Source organism: Triplophysa rosa, linkage group LG6, assembly GCF_024868665.1.
Source record: "Triplophysa rosa linkage group LG6, Trosa_1v2, whole genome shotgun sequence".
NCBI lineage: Eukaryota > Metazoa > Chordata > Actinopteri > Cypriniformes > Nemacheilidae > Triplophysa > Triplophysa rosa.
In genome coordinates this window covers 24,011,055-24,031,411 of record NC_079895.1, presented here as the reverse complement: position 1 = coordinate 24,031,411, position 20,357 = coordinate 24,011,055, and the positions used below count along the sequence as shown (strand labels likewise).

Sequence of the window (20,357 nt, the reverse complement as noted above, 5' to 3'; positions counted from 1 at the left end):
CGGCATTACGCCACAGTGGAGGCGCTGTTTCGTTATCAGCACACTGAGGTGCTAAAAAGAGTTGCAGAACAAGAGCTGGCTGTGTTTCACGGCTGTTTGTTTTGCATCCAAGTACGTTTAATTTCTTGAAATTTATTAAATTAACATGACGTACATCATTGTAATGTGGTCGTTGGATCGTTGAATCAGCGTATACTGTACACAGCGAGTTCGCCAGTATGAACGCACATTGCGTTCAGAATGACTCGCACACGAATGACTCATTTGAACCGATTCATTTAAACTATTGAACTTTTCAACTAGCGAATATAAGAGATCCTTGAATCATTTAAAGTGAACCACAGAGAATGCAAGATGTGAATGAGCTTTGCTCATTTAGAAAGACTGGTTAATTCAGTTGGCTATTGTGGGCTGAAAAGTTAGTTGAAATTATAAAAAAGCGTTATTTGTTTAAAAAAACATTTCTGTTCGGTTGAATAAAAGTAATGTTTTATACAAACCCGATTCCAAAAAAGTTGGGACACTGTACAAATTGTGAATAAAAAAGGAATGCAATAATTTACGAATCTTATAAACTTATATTTTATTCACAATAGAACATAGATAACATATCAAATGTTGAAAGTGAGACATTTTGAAATGTCATGCCAAATATTGGCTCATTTTGGATTTCATGAGAGCTACACATTCCAAAAAAGTTGGAACAGGTAGCAATAAGAGGCCGGAAAAGTTAAATGTACATATAAGGAACAGCTGGAGGACCAATTTGCAACTTATTAGGTCAATTGGCAACATGATTGGGTATAAAAAGAGCCTCTCAGAGTGGCAGTGTCTCTCAGAAGTCAAGATGGGCAGAGGATCACCAATTCCCCCAATGCTGAGGCGAAAAATAGTGGAGCAATATCAGAAAGGAGTTTCTCAGAAAAAAATTGCAAAGAGTTTGAAGTTATCATCATCTACAGTGCATAATATCATCCAAAGATTCAGAGAATCTGGAACAATCTCTGTGCGTAAGGGTCAAGGTCGGAAAACCATACTGGATGCCAGTGATCTTCGGGCCCTTAGACGGCACTGCATCACATACAGGAATGCTACTGTAATGGAAATCACAACATGGGCTCATGAATACTTCCAGAAAACATTGTCGGTGAACACAATCCACCGTGCCATTCGCCGTTGCCGGCTAAAACTCTATAGGTCAAAAAAGAAGCCATATCTAAACATGATCCAGAAGCGCAGGCGTTTTCTCTGGGCCAAGGCTCATTTAAAATGGACTGTGGCAAAGTGGAAAACTGTTCTGTGGTCAGACGAATCAAAATTTGAAGTTCTTTTTGGAAAACTGGGACGCCATGTCATCCGGACTAAAGAGGACAAGGACAACCCAAGTTGTTATCAGCGCTCAGTTCAGAAGCCTGCATCTCTGATGGTATGGGGTTGCATGAGTGCGTGTGGCATGGGCAGCTTACACATCTGGAAAGGCACCATCAATTCTGAAAGGTATATCCAAGTTCTAGAACAACATATGCTCCCATCCAGACGTCGTCTCTTTCAGGGAAGACCTTGCATTTTCCAACATGACAATGCCAGACCACATACTGCATCAATTACAACAACATGGCTGCGTAGAAGAAGGATCAGGGTACTGAAATGGCCAGCCTGCAGTCCAGATCTTTCACCCATAGAAAACATTTGGCGCATCATAAAGAGGAAGATGCGACAAAGAAGACCTAAGACAGTCGAGCAACTAGAAGCCTGTATTAGACAAGAATGGGACAACATTCCTATTCCTAAACTTGAGCAACTTGTCTCCTCAGTCCCCAGACGTTTGCAGACTGTTATAAAAAGAAGAGGGGATGCCACACAGTGGTAAACATGGCCTTGTCCCAACTTTTTTGAGATGTGTTGATGCCATGAAATTTAAAATCAACTTATTTTTTCCTTAAAATGATACATTCTCTCAGTTTAAACATTTGATATGTCATCTATGTTGTATTCTGAATAAAATATTGAAATTTGAAACTTCCACATCATTGCATTCTGTTTTTATTCACAATTTGTACAGTGTCCCAACTTTTTTGGAATCGGGTTTGTATAATAATTGTCATTTTTATCTAATTTTATTAGAGTTTTTAATATGTCAAACTCAACGTCACTTTGGATAATCCACTTAAAGGTACGGTAGGCCTACGTGTGTGTACAAGATCAGGATGGCACCACCTCCGCCTCATTTTGAGCCAGGAAAAACCTTTAGTCGACTAAGACTAGGTATGTATAACAGTGTTTTTCTCTTGTAGTCAACTCTGTTTATATGTTCTGGAAAATTGTCACTGGTGAAGAGTGGTGAGACACGCTGCACTGAACGAATGAAATACGTTGGAAGTCCCTTCGGGCTTTCAGATGCAGCTAAAAGCTTTTAATACATCTAAGAGGGTAATGAAGTGTGAATTGTCTTCTTTTGAAGTGTGGCGTACTCTTAATTTTCTTTTTGAGAGTGTCTGTAACCCCTACTAGCTACTGTGTATGCCAGTTTTGCCAATCCAGATCTATATTAAATCCAAAGAGAACTAACTTAATAAATGTGCTGATTGTTTTATAGTAATGTTGGCCTAGGTTTATTCATTTGTTTGGATAACTGTGTGGGAAGCATTGTCTTCTGTCTGGGATCTCCTACCCATATAAAGTGGAGTGGCGTAGTCATAAGTATCTGAACACTATATACATATTGTATATAGCCCCGTCCACACACATCAACTAAACACATCAATAATAATTATGTTTGGGTTTGAATACTTTCTTCAATGAGCTTCACACTTGGTGTCTACACCAGAGGTGATGTGACATTGCAACATATTAGAAAATGTATATTTCCATATTATTTACAGCGATTGTTAAGGATAATAATAGAAACGGTTCTTTTTTCTAGTGTAGACACGGTGTCAGAATATTCATAATCTACCTTTTCTTCCTGACACTCCAGGATCTCCTGACGGTCCTCTTTCTCCTCTGTCCCCCAGGGTTCCTTTTTCTCCAGTTAATCCTCCTTCACCTAAATTCCCTTTCTCTCCTTTTGCTCCGAATTGAGAAGGGAAACCTGGGATTCCTCTGGGTCCAGGAAAGCCTGCAGCAATTGGTATAAGATTAAGATCGTCATAAAATAATAAAAGATTAATTTACAATTTAAAACCACACATTCAAACTGTGGTGATTTCTAAGAAATTTCTTTTCAAGAAATTCCTAAAGGTAATGTAGTACAGGGACAAGTTTACCTTTGTATTTAAAAATGTCACAATATCTACGTTAATCCGCTTTAAAACATTGATAAATATTTTATATATTATATATATATATTAATATGAAACATGAAAAAAATGGTATGTTATTAGTTTAGTGGTAGCAAAGTTCCTTTAAATAAAGCCAATTCACTCGGCAGCCATCTTGACAATGAGCTACTTTCTATTTAGGCAATATGCAAACAAGTATAGGCCCTTTTTTACAAATTGTTAACTTAAGAGACATTAACATAAGGATAAACGCTCAAATTAAACCAAAATACATTTTCTTGACACCGAAGCTAATATAAAATAAAAGTGACAATGAAGCAGTCCAAATTTTCATTTTTTTATTCAATTTCATTAAAATGAAATTATGTCAAATAATGTCAAAAGAATATATGCACATTTGAATTGTATTATGTTAATGTATGGTTTAATGTATCATTATATTATGCTAGGCTACTGTATGGGTCAACACATTAAAGGTCCAGTGTATGAAATTTAGTGCCATCTAGCGGTGAGGTTGCGAATTGCAACCAACGGCTCACTCCTCCCTTTTGAAGCACTACAGTGGCTGACACAGAACTAAGATGTCGTCACCTTTTCGCTTCTTTGCCGAAGGTGATACTGTATTTACGAAACGCGCTCTGTAGAGCAGTTTGTCCATTTAGGGCTACTATAGATACAACATTGCGAATTCCATGTAAGGGGACCCGCGGTGTAATGGCATCCTCAATTCTATCTGTCATATTTAGAGTTGTACTTAATTTTGGCCTATTCAGAACTACTTCTATATTAAATACTAGCATTTATTCTAAATATATTTACATTTATTCATTTGGAAGACTCTTTTATCCTAAGCAACTTACATTGCATTATATTATACATTTGTATCCGAGTATGTGCAATCATTGGGATCGAACCCATGACATTGGCGTTGCTAGCGCCATGCTCTAAACACTGAGCTACAGGAAAGCTGTATATATTGTACAAACAGTACTTTACCTGGTAGTCCCTTAGTGCCAGGAAGTCCAAAGTCACCTGACACTCCTTTTTTATCAGAGAACCCCTGCGGGCCTGGAGGCCCCTGTACACCGGGAGCTCCATAGTTACCCTTAACACCTGTGAACATGGCTGGCTGGTCAGTCTTCTGAAACTATGCATAATCCTGTAGTTTCTTAATAAGAGAAAGAATATGCATTTTTACCTGCATCTCCAATGGAACCTTTGAAACCCAAATCTCCTGGGATGCCAGCCTGTGTGCTGGGGATACCGGTCTCTCCTTTCTCTCCTTTTTGTCCCGAGTCACCTGAAGGACCCCAGCTGTCCACACCTGCAGTGGACAAAGTGTAACCAAGAGATGGTCAATTTTTGCAGAAAGGTCATAAAATTAATATTCATATGTTATATTTTCATAACATGTGTAATATATACTATATAAGGTTAATAATGGACTCATTCTTACATCTTTTAATAAGATTACAAATACAGTAAGTACCTGGAATACCCTGGACACCCCTTTGACCGTTCAGGCCATCCAAACCAAATATTCCTTTAAGACCAGGATATCCTAGAAGAAAGCACCAGATAAAACGTAATCATGGTCTAACAGCTCTTCAGACCCTTTTGACATGTGAAGTGACAGGACAAATAAATAATACAATTAGTTGCACTTTGTCTTCAGACAATCTAAACATATTAAGTGTCAGAACTACACACCTTTTTGTCCAGGTTGGCCTTGGATTCCAGGTGTTCCTGGCTGTCCCGGTTCACCTCGCCAGCCTTTACTACCCTGGTTTCCTGGGAAACCCTTTAGTCCATCAGAACCTGACAAAAGACTTAATCCATTAAAACCAAAATAACAAAAACAGCAAAGAACATTCATCAAACAATTGAGACTGTTGTACCTGGGGGTCCCGGTGTTCCAGGTTCTCCTGAATGACCTTTCGTCCCATCAATTCCATTAAAACCTGGGCTTCCTCTATCTCCAGGTTGACCTAAGAGTCCATTCTCACCTAATAGATGCACATTAAAACTCATTTAAGTATTGATTCACAGGAACAGTCACATATTAAAATAGTGTAAGATGCATTATAAAATAGGTGAATTCCTAACCGGGGGGTCCAGGTAGACCAGTTTCACCACTCAACCCTTTTGCTGCTTTAGGACTGATTGTAAGACCCGATTCACCTTGAATAAAGGAAAATAATAAGTTCAAACTTTTTGGAATGTTAGAAAATGTGACTGTGGGAATTATGTTGTGACCAAAAACTATCCAAAACACATTAAACTGTTACATTTTGGCACCTTCAATGTTGTCAGTGTTTGCCTAGAATTTGTAAAAATGTACTTTTGGCATTTTATCATTCAGCTTCTTGGCAACTAATCCTGGGGTGCTTTTAAAACACTATTGAAGGAGTTTCCATCTATTCTGACGTCTTTAAGACATCCATTTCAAAAACCTTTTTTTGTCCACAAAACATTTAAACATATTCAGATCAGGGTGTTTCGAAGTCAACATTTCATCAATGATCCTAAACTTTACAGCCATTTAAATGTTTTTTTTAACATTTTTAAACATTATGTATCATAGATTTTTTGTACCTTTGAATCCCTTGATTCCAGCTTCTCCAGGTCGCCCGTAAGCACCAGGTGTGCCTCTGTCACCCTGCACCATAAACACTCAAACTAGTCAAAAACACCAAAGCAACTTTCAAATTTAAGGAGATTTTGTGACATGTTTTAAATCATCCTACCGTAGGTCCATCCATTCCAGGGAAACCCTCAATTCCAGATAGTCCTGTAGGGCCTGGCATTCCCTTGGGCCCTGCGTTTCCTTCTTCCCCTGGTGGACCCTCGGTACCTTTTGTATCACTCGGCTCTCCTGGATGTCCGTCTCCCCCTTCTGTTCCTGGAACACCTGGAAAACCCTTTGGGCCTGGCCACAAATGCAAGGTGAAGGAAAAGTTAGAAGTGTCTGGTTAAAATATTCCTGTAAATGAAAAAAATGTGTGATGTTTCTTCTGGAGGTATAATCTAGTCAGGCTTTTAAGTTTTAGGTATAATTTTTAAGTATAAAAATAAAAAGTACTTTATAAATTTCTTTGTTCTGTTGAACACAAAAGAAGATATTTTGAAGAATGTAGGAAAGCAGTTCTGCGGCACTTTTGACTACCATTGTCATTTTTCCTACTATGGTAGTCAATTGTGGCCAAGAACTGTTTGGTTACAAACATTCTTTCAAATATCTTTCTCTGTGTTCATCAGAACAAAGAAATTTATACAGATTTGAAACAGGTCGAGGGGGAGTAAATAAAGACAGAATTTATTTTGTGTGTGATCTGTCCCTTTAATTACAAAACATTATAAAAATAGAATATGCTGATTTTTATCCAATGGCTCTTTACCCCAGAGCTCTCATAGATCCTGTAGTTCAGATAAAGTATGTTATTCACTGTGCCGTATACAATACAATACAATGCAACACCATACAATAAAATATAACGGTCCTCACCTCTGGGACCAGTGAAGCCAGGTTCTCCATTGTTTCCAGTTTCACCTTTAGCCCCCTTCATGACCTCTTTCATGTGTGGTGTTATATGTATAATTGGCTTTTCACCTGGAGGGCCTGACAGGCCTCTGTCACCTTCACAACAAAAAGATAAGAGACATTTAAATGTATATGGCCACATAATTTGGATTTGACCTTTCAAGACATTGTAACATTTTAAAAAGGAAACAGTATGTAGCCTACACTAACAACTGCCACATCAAAGGGGTGAAATCACAAGGAATACATTTTTCGTTTATAATGTCAAATTGAAGTTTTAATACTTCGAACTTAGAACTTCTTTCTCAATTCGAAAAGTAAAAATTAGTTTAAAAACGTATTCTGAACTTAAGCACCATTGACTATGTGCAGTAACATTTACAGCCGATCAGGGTTTTTTGAAACTTTTCATGCTTTTGAAAAGTTTCAATGCTTCTGTGATGACCTTAGCATTTTTCATGCCAAGGACCCCCACTTTAGTACAGTCTCCTACTTCTTTTCTACTTTCCTACCCCCCCCAAAAAAATCTTAGCTTCGTATACTGTGATAGGCTGACTGAGACCAGTTTTTACTGCACCTATGCATTGTTGTTCTTTTGTTGCACAAATTGCTTCTATTGTTTTCCCCTACTTTGTACGTCGCTTTGGATAAAAGCGTCTGCTAAATGACTAAATGTAAATGTAAATATGATGAACCTTTTGCGAGGGACCCCCTTTCTAAAATACATACATATTTTTTGTATAAAGACGCATTTAAACTGTTAGCAAGTACGTGTGATATTGTAAAGACAACATATTGTTTACAGTAATCAAACCGTAATAATCTTCAGTAGAATTTTACAACTTTTGCTGTATTTGTATCTCAAGGGGACCCCTTAGAACATTCTGGGGATCCCCGGCTGGACCCCAGTTTGAAAATCCCTGGGTAAAATAATACAAATACTGTGAGGTATCTACAGTATTGTATATGTATATACATAAAATTGCTCTAATCTCACCTTTTACACCGTTGTGGCCTTCAAAGCCATGAATTCCACTTTCACCTGGAAGGCCTGTCTCTCCTTTCAGTCCTTCAAATCCTTTCAGACCCTTCTCTCCAACCTTTCCATGGAAGCCTTCCATGCCATCGCCCCCTTTGACACCTTTGTTGTAAAGTACAGTATGTACATTTCAGTGCTATTCAAACTAAAAAACATGATGATGATGATGAACAGTGTTGCTTCCCACACAGGTCGATACATAAAAAAATATTTACACTTTGTTTTGGCATAATAACTAATCAAGTTTCATGAATCCGCTAGGAAGAGTATACATGCAAAAAACCCACATTAAATCCAAAATGGCTGACTTCCTGTTGGGTGGAGTTAATGACTGTAATTTTGAAAGATGTTCGGTTTGGTGAGAACAACATATGTGCCATGTCTGGTGACTCTATTGGTAAAACTAACCCCACCACTTTAGTCAAAAGAGGGGGCGCTACAGAGCCCCCCACCATGCCCATCTCTAAGCTTTTACCCACATCCAATGGACAACAAGTCACATGTGCCAAATTTCATAAAACAAATTTAGCATTAAAGTTTGATGTGTTGCAGTGACCTTCAGTAAAAGAACATTAACCTTTAAGCCCTTGGAGGCCATCAAAACCAGGAGTCCCTGTTTGTCCTGGTCCTCCCGGTGTTCCAGTGTTTCCTGTCACACCAGCATTTCCAGGGTCTCCAATGACACCTTTAAATCCCCTGACCCCAGGGGGACCAGGGTCACCCTCATCTCCTCTTTCTCCACTCAAACCTATAAAGATAAAATACAGAATTATTAGGAGAAGGTTGTTTTACAAACCATTAGCAGCCAATGTACGATATATGATGTACCAGTCAAATATTGGGATGACAGAATGTATATATATCTACTAATCTTCAAGGCCCAAAGGAGTTTTGTAGACAAATTATATTTTTACTAGTGCTGTCAATCGATAAAAAAAATTAATCGGATTAATCACACATTTTCTGTGATTAATCACGATTAATCACACATAACAATAATATTTTAAAATATACTTTTACATTTTAATAATTTCACATTTAATCTTCAAATTCATGTAGAAACAACATATTTCTTTAACAGCGTCATTTTACGAATGAAAGAAAACATTTTGATATTAGTACTGTAACTGATGTCTCTAATAAACTGATTATTTTAACATTAATTATAGCCATTCAACAATATAATTGAGAGCTATCATGAAATATACAGAAATTGAAGGAAGTTCTCAAACACTTTACAGTCTTTAATGCTAAATTATCAATTAAATGCAGAAGAATTCTCATTAAAGCTACAAAATCACATTGATTTCTTCTTTTATTTTGTTCTTTGATTAACATTAGTGACAGGAGTCACAGCAGCACGTTTAAGAACGTGGCCCCTTTAAGAGCTGTCTCAGTACGCAGATCTGACCGTCACCGCACTCCCATTTTCACAACTCTTTGCATTCATTTAAGATTTTATTTTACACTTTGAAGTCTTGCTTAAGAAAATGCTAGACAAAACGGGTTTTCTGACATAATCTTGTATGGTTTTATCCATTCAAGCACGAAAGAGAACTTAACACGGATGCGCTGTCTGACAGAGATTCACCGACGCAGCCTTCAGCCCATGACTGTTTACACCAGACTGGACCTCGCGTTGCGTTTTGCCGCATCCCACAGTTTAGAAGCTGTCTATCTTCATTGAATGCGTCAAAGCAACTGTTTAAAAGAGCAACGCGCTTAAGTGGTTTAAAAGCCTGTACACGAATAAGAGCGTGATTACATAATGTAATGCTAGACAAAGAATGTCAAAACAAAGGATGCTGCGTTAATTGCGTTAAATATTTTTCACGCGTTAATTTGAAAAATTAATCGCATGCGTTAACGCGTTAACGTTGACAGCCCTAATTTTTACCCTTTGGTTTTAAGCATTAGTTTTGTTACCTGGTGGTCCAATGTTTCCAGGTGGTCCAGGGGCTCCTGTTTTACCAGGCTGCCCAGGATATCCAAATATTCCTGCAGGTCCTGGACTTCCTATCTCTCCCTGAAAACCTGAAGGGCCAGTTTCACCCTTACGGCCAATGATACCAGGCATCCCTTCCATACCTGTGTGTCAGTGAATGCTTTAGTGAGTCTTGTGGACATTAGAACAAATGATTAATATTTTGACAGTTCTGTGTGTCTCTGGTTTCACCTGAATGTCCCTTAAGGCCTGGATCTCCAGAAAAACCATGGACACCCCTTTTTCCTGGCAGTCCTGGATCTCCAGGGGCCCCAGAAGATGCTCCTAAAACTTCCCCATGTTCACCCTTTTCCCCTAAAGCACCATCTACACCTGGTTTACCAGGCTGCCCTGGAGATCCTTCTTCCCCTTTAAAGCCAGGAAGTCCCAAATCACCACGAGGTCCTACAAAACCTGAGTGACCAAAATCAGATTATCAGAGGTGAGAAAAGAAGTGTGGTAGACACAGTCTATATATAAGTACGATGACAAACAATCGATTTAAGCAGGCAGCGGTCTTACCTATTGGTCCAGGAGGACCTCCTCTTCCTGGTTCCCCTAGCACTCCTTTGACTCCAAGATCTCCAGAAAGACCTCGGGGGCCTTGTGAACCTGGTACCCCTTGAACACACAAATGTGGGCAAACATAATGTAAATAGAGACAACATATATGAAGAGGTTTGTATGTGGAAAAAGTTAAAACAACCAACTGAATTTACCAGGAAATCCATCCAATCCTGGAACACCAGGCACTCCGGTTTCTCCGGGTCGTCCGTGATCTCCAATACAACCTTACAACATCAAAGACAAATATGACATCATTTGGCTGCATTGCATACACATATTTGACTTTTATGTATAAAAAACAAAGCTGACCACCAATCCAGCTACAATACCTGCAATGTTCAACTGCTCTCCTCCACTTGAGCTGCAGTCTCCTGTAACACACATGTACGACAGAATATGTACACAAAGCTAACAAGGCAATATCAGAATGCTGGAGACGTGCAAATGGTGTTCATTATTAATACTGACGATAAAATAAATGCAGTCAGAGACTGCCAAAGGAGTGGAAGAGATCCTCACCTGATTCACCAGGCAACCCTGGATGTCCATCTGGACCAATTATTCCTTCATCTCCAGGAGGGCCCCTTATCCCTTTGATCGCTCCAAGAACTTGACCAGATTCCCCTAAAAGACCTTGTGGGCCAGAGGAACCAGGCCTACCTGGGTAGCCCTTCTCTCCAGGTTCACCGACTGGACCTTCTCCCTGGCAAAGTATATGTAGACATTGAGGACCAGTACCCGGATTAGTTTATTTGGCATCAGAGCATTTCTACAAATGAAACCCCTTTACTTTTGAATGGTTTCACGTTATTATATATAAATTCTACACGTAGTTGTTGCCTTTTGAGAGACTTACATGAGGACCTTGAAAACCAGGAGCACCATCTTCTCCAAAATATCCAGTTCTGCCAGGCTCTCCTGGGTAACCACTGATACCTGGGTCCCCCGGGTCTCCAGGTGATCCTACATATCACAAGCATGTGCAAAATAGTAAAACTTCTCAAATACATCCTCCTGTGTGTTTTTTTATTCTAGTTTATTATTGTCTTTTGGACCTTTCTCTGTAGCTACAGTCAGGTTTCCTTTTCCCCCCTTGGGTCCAGGTAACCCACGAGCACCAGGAAAACCCTGTAAAGATTGTGAATGTATTATATACTGTATATATATAATGTTTTATTAACTAATTTCTTTCATGTTCACTTATAATAAGAACCCTGTGGTCAGTGACAGTGAATGAGTGATGCCTTAAGATACTCTCACAACAGTGCACAAAGCCACTTTGCCCTTCACTGTCTCATGTGACCTAAGCAAGAGACAAGAGCAGAGATGATGACATGTTTACTTACTGGCATCCCATTGATGCCTCTTGGTCCAGGATCTCCCTGATCACCATGCTGACCCCACTCGCCTACCATGCCATAGTCACCAAGCTCACCAGGAGGGCCCGGAGGGCCAGAGTCAGATTGTGTGCTGCATTCACACAAACCATGGTCACCTGATCAGATGATATAAAACAGCTGCATTAAAAAAATGTCACCAGCAGTAATCATCACCAGGTGCAGCAAAATGATCATACCTTTCGGTCCCTTTCTTCCCGTACTTCCTGGACGTCCACGTGGTCCTTGTGGACCTCTGAAAAAGTCTTCCACTGTATCAATCACATTAATAATCATTAAGTGTGGTCATATATCAAATCAGCAATAAAATATGTCAGTCTTGTAAACTGCCTTAGCACAAATCACTATAAACAACTGAATTTCAATTTTCTAATTGTATCTCATATTCTTTATATTACTTCTCATGTTGGGATGGTGCATGCCCTTTCATGCTTTATCACACTCACGTGATCCCTTGGGTCCCGGTGGTCCACTGGGTCCAGGCCGCCCATCAAAACCATTTGGGCCAGGCTGGGTGGCAGGATTGCCACTTTCTCCAGCTTCACCCTTGATTCCTTTTTGTCCCTTTGGTCCTTCTGCAGCCCAGGGAACCACTATGGGTAAACAATCAAAACAGTGATGGCATTTGGTTACAAATTTGCAAAATACTCATACAATTTTAAACAAATGGTTCAACCAACACTGAACATACTGTTAAAATAAAGAAATTGTGGATGAAGGCGAAGATGAGCTAGAATGGTTGTCATTAGGTGAACTACTCATTTAATGTTCTCACTTACCTGTTTGTTCAGAAGCAGGAGGACCTGGGATACCTTGTTGTCCTTTTTCACCCTTAGGACCAATATTTCCTATTGGACCACGCTCTCCTCGAGGTCCCGGAGGACTCACTATATGGCCAAGACAATGAGAGAAAAATGAGGGGTGTATAAAAGAATACAGAGAATGCGATATATTACAAAAGTGAGATGTGGCATCAGAAGAAAAGTGCTGTAACAACAAAGAGATTAAATAAGAGTTTATCAGGGAAATTGACTAAAAATTGATTTTAGTACCTATGGTTTGGTCAAATGAACTTGCTGGCTCTCCGGGTTCACCTCTTCCCCCCTATAAAAAGATATACAGATTCATACAGCCTTTAATACAGATTGTAAAAAATGACAAACAAAAAATAGCATTGAACAAATCATAAAACGCATTTCTAACCTTCTGCCCCTTGCTTCCTGGGGCACTTGGTTGTCCAGCATCACCCTACAGACAGGCAAAGAGATGTAAAGAAAGGCTTAAAATAAACACAAATGCTGTGATTAGTTGCTATATTTTAATAAAAATGTTATACCCTGGGTCCTGGCCAGCCATTTGATCCTGGGGGTCCCTAAAATAAATAGTAATAGTAATTGGTTACATCATTATTAGATGTTTTTAGATTTAGGTTATCCAATTGTAAATGTCACAAATTTCAAGGCTTAATGTGCACTCAGTCATTTTTCATCAAAACTCATCAAAACAGTTTTAGGCTTTACACAGAAGCATACATTTTATTTTATACATAAAATACAACCAAATACATTTATATGAAACCATGCAAACTATGTTAATAAAGAAGTCTCCAGTCATATAATAACCTATAAAAGTTAATATTTTACACAGAACACGATCAACCGATCACTACAGATTTTATTTGAGTAAAAAACCTTTGTTATTGGACACTTTCCGTTGGAATTAATTCATTTAACATAAATGAATTATGACTGACTGTATGCAGTATGTAAGTTTAGCTTTGGAGTTATTCTTCCTCCAAGTCACTAGGTGTCAGTCCAAGACTACGTCAATGTTTGCAACATAAACAAAAAATTACTGAGTGCACCTGTACCACTGATACAGTATATGGGTTCATACCCGTGGCCCTGGGAACCCTGAAACACCCCCCTCTCCTTTGGAGAAGTAAAATTCCTGGAACAATAAAAAATCAAATTAGTATGCATGTAATCCCAATGCCCCTTTAAGACAAATTCACTCGGTGGTCATTTTGGCAACCATCCTTTGGACGCTACTTGTTTCATTGACATGTTATATCAGCAATCATATCAGACATAACATTTGCTTATTCATTAGTTTAAATCCAGCTAACATGCATGCCATAAAAAGCCAGGACAATGAGTGAAAGATTAGGACTATATAAAAGAAGGCAGCGCTATTTGCACTAAGTGAAAATAGCAGCATTTCTTAGCGATATGCTATTTACACTAACTGAAAATAGCTGTATTTTCTTTAAATTAACTAGTTAGATGCAATAGGTAGGCCTACTTTTAAATAGTGGCAGATAACGTTACTATTTGCACCTCAGTATTGTTGTGCATTAAACATTGTGCAATAACAACAGAGTGTAAATCATTATACAGGGCTCTAGACTAACATTTGAGAGAGGTGGCACTGGTGGCACCAGCCCTTAATTTTGGTAGCACCAGAGTCGTGGGGTGAGGTAAGAAAAAAGAATCACTAAAACTTCATTCAAATGTGTTTAATACATTAATAAATCAATTAGAAATTAATATAAATCATTGTTTATGATTTAATGATTTTTATAACTCTCTCAACACTTTTCAACACCATATTTAAAGCACATCTTTCATAAAGCTACTATCTTCCTTTATTTGATGTGAACAACTCATATAAGAGAACACAATTCCTTTAATATAAGTGAGTGTTTTTGGGCCCGTCCTTTATAATGCTGCTGCTACGGCTGTTCGATTCTGAATTTTTGGGTGTCGATTCCGATTCTAATTCCCGGTTTGGGAATCAAAAGAATTGATTCCAAGAATCGATTCCTAGGTGCTGCTTTCGATTCCTGCTCAATTCCCTGTTTTATTACGGATTTTTATTTATTATTAAAAAATGTACACATTTTTAATGCAATACAATTTTCTAAGCTGTCACTTTTTACATTTATTAATTGCTTATTGTTTCTATAACAAAAACCTTAACCAAATATGTCAATCTTGTCCTGCAATTCCAATGTATCATAATAATACTATCATTAATAATCTAATTTACTAGCTGTTTTCAAAATAAAGCACAGGTCAAATTACTATTAACTATTTTTAGAGTTTTTCAGCAGTGTACATAAAAATACTTGAGGAATATAGATAGACAGATTGATAATCAGTAAATTGTATAAAAATATGTAAGAATACTGTGCATATTCTGTAAGTGTAAATGACAGACAGATATCTAGAGATTAGGGCCCGGTTGCATAAAGCACCTTAAGTTTTTCCCTTAAGTATGACACTTAAGGGGTGATTTTCCTTTACCAAAGACAATAGGAGAATAACTTAAGTAAAACTTAAGGTATACTTAAGGACACACTTAAGGGAAAATTACACTTAAGGTGCTTTATGCAACCGGGCCTAGGTACTAAGTTGTCATGACTCTGCTTCATCATGTCATGTCTATTCTTGGTCTTGTAGCAGAGTCATGGCAAAGCCTTAGGTTTTATGTGGAGAGATTGTTGACCTTTCGGCCTTCCATACTATCTCTCTCCGGTCGGCGTCTCTGTTCCCGCCATCTCGTTTCCTCGTTAACTTTCCCTGAGTGTTTTATTACCCACACCTGCCCCTTGCTAATTATCCCTTGTCTGTCTCCCTATTTAATACCCTCATGTTTCATTGTCCTGTGTTCGGTCATTGTGTGTGCTGTATGCCTTGTGTTGTCCAGTTCCTGGTCAATGCTCGTGGTCCTGTTTGTGAGCTTTCAGTAAGTCTAGTTAGTGTTAGTTTGTTGTATTTGGTCTAGTGTTGTACTTAGTCTTTGTTAATGGTCCTGTTTACCTGTTATATCATTTCCCCTGTTATAGTGTCTTGTTTTCCCCACCGTGGGTTTTTGTTTTACATTTTTTTGTGAATAAAAAGTCATTTGTTAACCCCTTCACTCCCGCCTGCCTGCAATTGGGTTCTTCACCACGCAATCCCTGACACTAAGTAGCTCTATTTTGTCTTTTCTTTGACTAATAGATTCATACACGTTTTTTGCTATTGCTCTTTCTAATCTTGTCATTTGATGTTAAATGCAAGTAGTGAAGACAGGTGTTGAAAAAATGTTAACAGTCCAAGTAAATATGTTGCGAGACTGTGCTTTATATACATGTAATTCTCTTCACGCACATACTGAGCTCATCAGTAGAGAGTAAGAGAAGACGGTCCGTTTACAGTCCGTCTGAAGAGACAAACGTACTTGTATCATTTGTTAAATGTGTGGATACATGTAATTATATCTGCATTGTGTGTGCAAACAAAGCGTTTGCTTTTATGCATGCAGAATATTTTGTCATTCCACAGCTCTAGACCATCAGTTTTTTTCTGAAGTCTGTACTGTTTTTAGACAAGAAACTAATATGATTTAGCTGACCGATGACGTCAGCTAAGGGGCGGGGCTTGCACTTATGAAGGCTCGGCTTATGAGGGAGTCCATTTTTTTTGGAATCGATTCCCAGCCCAAGCTGCTGCCCCTTTAAGAGCTTGCGCACTATACTGTACCATACATGCGTTTTGTTTCCCAACTGTTTGTTCACGAAACGGATTATTGTTAATATGGGAATTTTTACATAATTTTGTGTTTATATATCCGTTTTAGAGTAAGAAAGCGTGAAAGAGAACTCAATTTAGTATTTTGTTAGGATCTTAACTCATACAGTCGGTATGGACGTATCAAGTTTGTTTTTTATTTATTTTATCAAGATTGTAAATGATATTAATGATACAGATATTCTTGTCCGGCTATTGTTACCGGGCAAATGAAGAACAAAGTCTTCTCCGCTGTCGGCTTTACTGTAACAGGGTGAGGAACAGACTTCCAGAGTAAAATGGGCCTTTACGCTTGTTTTCTTATCAAGAACATGTAAACAAAATACAAAAATTAACCATATACCACAGACTATCAATAAACATTCTGTTTTGTCAGTTTTTTTAACGTTCTGTTTTATGCGTTTGCTCCACGTGGGTTTATACGCAGTTTTTATGCATTTTTCTATTCTAGCCGGCCGATTTGAACAATTTAACAAAAGAAACTATGAAACGTAGTGTTAGTTGCCCGACATGCTTTCACAGGTGTCACTAACGTTCTTTTGTTGCACAAATTGCTTCTATTGCCAGCCATTGATGCATCAGTTTTTTGAGTCCCCCTGAAACACTTCTGTTGTTGTCTGAAACACTTCAGCGTTTCTGTGTTTGTTTGTGTTGCCAGTATTTGCAGGGCATGTGTCACCAAACTATTGAAGATGCTTTCTGAATTTTCTGGTGTTTTTTCTGTTTGCATGCATTTTCTTCCGTTGCATCACAGTGAAACCTAGCGGCGACCGTAGTACGGTGCTTAAAGTTCAAACACGTATCCTGCTTTAGCTTCACATGCATACAATACACGCAACACATTTTGTTATCTTTGCTGTTTTGTACCTTAGCCGGGAAAATTCTTGTATTCGGCAAAACATATTTATTTCAGTTGCAAGATTGAGCGCTTCTTGAGCTTCTCTGTCGTTCCTTCCGCTTCATCATTGCATTAAATGCGCCTGCGCATTACGTCTTTGGGGGCGGGGGCACTGATAGATAATTGAATGGTTGAAGGAGGGGAGACGAAAACGAGTGACCGAATGCGTCGCTTGCGCAATATAACATTAATGCGCATTAAAATTATAATTCGCAGTCTAGACCCCTGTTATATTTATTAAAATGATGGCAACTTATTGAGATATTAAAGCCCTACACCAACCCCTAACCTTACTCTAGACCTAAACTTTATGAATAAAAATGAGTTTGAAGTACATACATTTTATTGAAAACAAATGCCTTTATGATCTCTAATGTAACAGAAAAAGTAAAAGTTCTCAGCGAGAGGTGGATTAGAACCCTGGTCTCTACTGCCAAGCTATACAGACTTTACGCCTTACGCCATTGGAATCGCTGTTTGAAATAGCGTCGTTCTTACACTTTCTCTATTCCAATCACATATTGGTGGGCGGAGCAAGGCTGGATATTTGTACTGAGTGTAAATAGACACTCCGATAAAAGAATATTGAGAATGTAGTGACAAATTTATTAATTAATTTTTTTATAATATTTGCTTATTTATTGCTTATAAAACTGTTTTGTCTGGCTAACGGCCATGACATAAAAAGCCTTTTCCTATTTGTTTATGTATGAGAATCTCCTAACTCTTTGGATATTAAGTGTTAAATGAAATGAAGTTAAGGGAAACCTATTATGAAGATCAAAAACTTAAATGTCACATACCGCAGTTCCTGGTTCGCCCTTAAAACCTTTTTGGCCTTTCACACCCTGTTTAAGAAAATCCATGAAATGAAAGAGATGAAAATGACAGTATAAGACACTAATAATTAAGACCAAATCTATTTGATAATTTTTATGCAACTCGAAAAAGTCATGCTCTTCTTGCCTGAAAATCTGTGAGGGGTGGACGGGTAAAGGGGTAAAACCCTGGTGGGCCTGGTTCTCCAACGTCACCCTATAATAAGTATACTATATGAAATACAATCTGCTTCTCCCAGTGTTAACATAAAACATTATATTTGACATTATATTAGACATTACCGACTCTCCTTTGACTCCTTTTAATATTCTAGTGCTTTCACCCTGTAGTGAAATAAAACATGTTTATTTATATCCACGGAAAGATGCTTAATTAATAAAAGGACTTACAAGAGATCATGTGCTGTCACAAAAAGTTCTGATTATTGATTCTCATTAATATCTTTTGTAAAGGAACAGACTGAAGAATTTAAGGATGTACGTTTCTTAAAAGTAAACTGTGTGTGTATTATCTCAGAGGTGACTAAAATTCTGACATAAACTTATGCTGTATTTTACTTGTTTTTATCCTTTTGTTTATTTACTCATTCCTAAATATTTTTGGGTGTGTATTGTCTTCGCAAGTACAGATAAGGGAACGTCTAAATCTCAAAGTTTTAAGGGCAATCTTGTGCAAAACTGCAGTTTTTTACCCTTTGTCCTTTTGTTCCTTTAAGACCAGGAGGGCCCTGAAGAAAGACAATACAGATTGAGGTAAATGTTGTAGGTTTAGAATAATGCAAGCACAATTTTGTTGTACATAAGATAAACCTACCATAACACCTCCATATCCAGGTGGACCTCTGTTACCTGGGTAACCATCGGGTCCCTGTAGTAATAAAATTGGATTAATCATAAGATATGATTAATTAATTAATTATATTATTTTTAAATAAAATTATATTAATTAAAATAATGTTTATTATTAATTTGATGGAGAAGAAATAAAAAGAAATTTACAGAGATTCCTGGGTAGCCTGGCTGTCCTGGGTCTCCCTGTAACATGAAAAAAACATTTAAACATTTACTATTGCATTACTTTTGTACTAATGAAGATACTCGTGTTTTCACTATTCACTATTGTTTGATTAATGGAGGCACTGAATATCATTAAATACACTCTTTTAAGTCTTGAACATAGAACATAATCCTGTATGGAATATTTTATAATCATTTTGTGCTGATTTTTTAAGTGTTTCTTTGGTCTCTTTTGGAGCAGATAAGGTCACTATTTAATTGTCATTTAGAAAGAGCATCTGATGCCCTTCTTACCCTGAATCTTTCCATATAGATCCAAACGTCCAAGGGGTCCCCTTTCTCCCCCTTTAAACCTGGCCGGCCCTAAAGTAAAAAAAATAAGATAAGTACACAGAGTAGAGAAATTGATTGAAATATAGAAATATTAAAAAAGTATTGGGGGTAAAAAAGTGTTTATATATAAGTTTTGTATACATTCTGTGTGATGTCTCAACAATACATATGACACATAAAAACTTACTTGAAATCCAGGTGTGCCATCCATTCCTGGAAATCCTAGTATTCCAGAGACTCCACGTGTTCCATTACAGCCATCAGCTCCAGGTTTTCCTCGATGACCAGGTTGTCCTGGGTGTCCCTGAGGAGAGTTCAGAAGAGCGTAAATCAGATTAATTATTGTTTTTAATTACAAACAGTTACTGTTAAAATATTTAGCGTCACAAATGTTTTTGAATGTCATGAAAACTTTTTGAACTGAATGTGTATGATTGTTTGAGATGAATTATGTGGAAAATTAAATGAAAATGAAACTTTTACCAGCACAGCAACAAAAAATGTAGGCCTAGTTTTTTGTTCCTTTGTTTGATTTCTGTTGTCATGCCTTACAGAAAAGACACACGAAATTCACATGTGCAAAAAACACATGAGCACATGTGAAATGTGTGTTTTTGGAACATTTTGGTCTGAATTCCATGTGAATTCCCATGTGAAACCCATGGGATAACATGTGTGACTTGTCTCCACATGTGATCACATGTTCTTCACATGTCACCACATGTTGCACATGTCATCCCATGGGTTTTTTACATGTTATCCTATGTGTTTCACATGGAATTCACAGCAAAATGTTCCAAAAACACACATTTCACATGTGATCACATGTGTTGTTTGCACATGTTAAACACATGTTGTATACATGTGATCACACACAGGTTGAG

At 37.8% G+C, this 20,357-nt stretch overlaps 1 protein-coding gene across 1 annotated transcript in view; it reads right to left on the bottom strand.

Moving 5' to 3' along the window:
• Window positions 1–20,357, bottom strand: part of col4a2 (collagen, type IV, alpha 2) — an 87,640-nt gene that overhangs the window by 7,987 nt on the left and 59,296 nt on the right. Inside the window, exons 7-42 of the mRNA XM_057336670.1 lie at window positions 19,661–19,777; window positions 19,435–19,503; window positions 19,123–19,158; window positions 18,938–18,991; window positions 18,816–18,851; window positions 18,406–18,447; window positions 18,251–18,319; window positions 18,088–18,132; window positions 13,706–13,759; window positions 13,146–13,181; window positions 13,013–13,057; window positions 12,862–12,913; window positions 12,589–12,696; window positions 12,256–12,402; window positions 11,989–12,060; window positions 11,759–11,907; window positions 11,468–11,540; window positions 11,269–11,375; window positions 10,932–11,115; window positions 10,742–10,783; window positions 10,565–10,636; window positions 10,368–10,466; window positions 10,038–10,259; window positions 9,788–9,949; window positions 8,439–8,609; window positions 7,820–7,963; window positions 6,787–6,918; window positions 6,029–6,210; window positions 5,877–5,940; window positions 5,388–5,462; window positions 5,180–5,287; window positions 4,992–5,099; window positions 4,771–4,842; window positions 4,480–4,605; window positions 4,278–4,394; window positions 2,957–3,118 (exon numbers count right to left, since the gene is read on the bottom strand). Of these exons, the coding sequence (XP_057192653.1) occupies window positions 2,957–3,118; window positions 4,278–4,394; window positions 4,480–4,605; window positions 4,771–4,842; window positions 4,992–5,099; window positions 5,180–5,287; window positions 5,388–5,462; window positions 5,877–5,940; window positions 6,029–6,210; window positions 6,787–6,918; window positions 7,820–7,963; window positions 8,439–8,609; window positions 9,788–9,949; window positions 10,038–10,259; window positions 10,368–10,466; window positions 10,565–10,636; window positions 10,742–10,783; window positions 10,932–11,115; window positions 11,269–11,375; window positions 11,468–11,540; window positions 11,759–11,907; window positions 11,989–12,060; window positions 12,256–12,402; window positions 12,589–12,696; window positions 12,862–12,913; window positions 13,013–13,057; window positions 13,146–13,181; window positions 13,706–13,759; window positions 18,088–18,132; window positions 18,251–18,319; window positions 18,406–18,447; window positions 18,816–18,851; window positions 18,938–18,991; window positions 19,123–19,158; window positions 19,435–19,503; window positions 19,661–19,777 (3,553 nt within the window). The remainder of the gene's footprint in view (window positions 1–2,956; window positions 3,119–4,277; window positions 4,395–4,479; window positions 4,606–4,770; window positions 4,843–4,991; window positions 5,100–5,179; window positions 5,288–5,387; window positions 5,463–5,876; window positions 5,941–6,028; window positions 6,211–6,786; window positions 6,919–7,819; window positions 7,964–8,438; window positions 8,610–9,787; window positions 9,950–10,037; window positions 10,260–10,367; window positions 10,467–10,564; window positions 10,637–10,741; window positions 10,784–10,931; window positions 11,116–11,268; window positions 11,376–11,467; window positions 11,541–11,758; window positions 11,908–11,988; window positions 12,061–12,255; window positions 12,403–12,588; window positions 12,697–12,861; window positions 12,914–13,012; window positions 13,058–13,145; window positions 13,182–13,705; window positions 13,760–18,087; window positions 18,133–18,250; window positions 18,320–18,405; window positions 18,448–18,815; window positions 18,852–18,937; window positions 18,992–19,122; window positions 19,159–19,434; window positions 19,504–19,660; window positions 19,778–20,357) is intronic.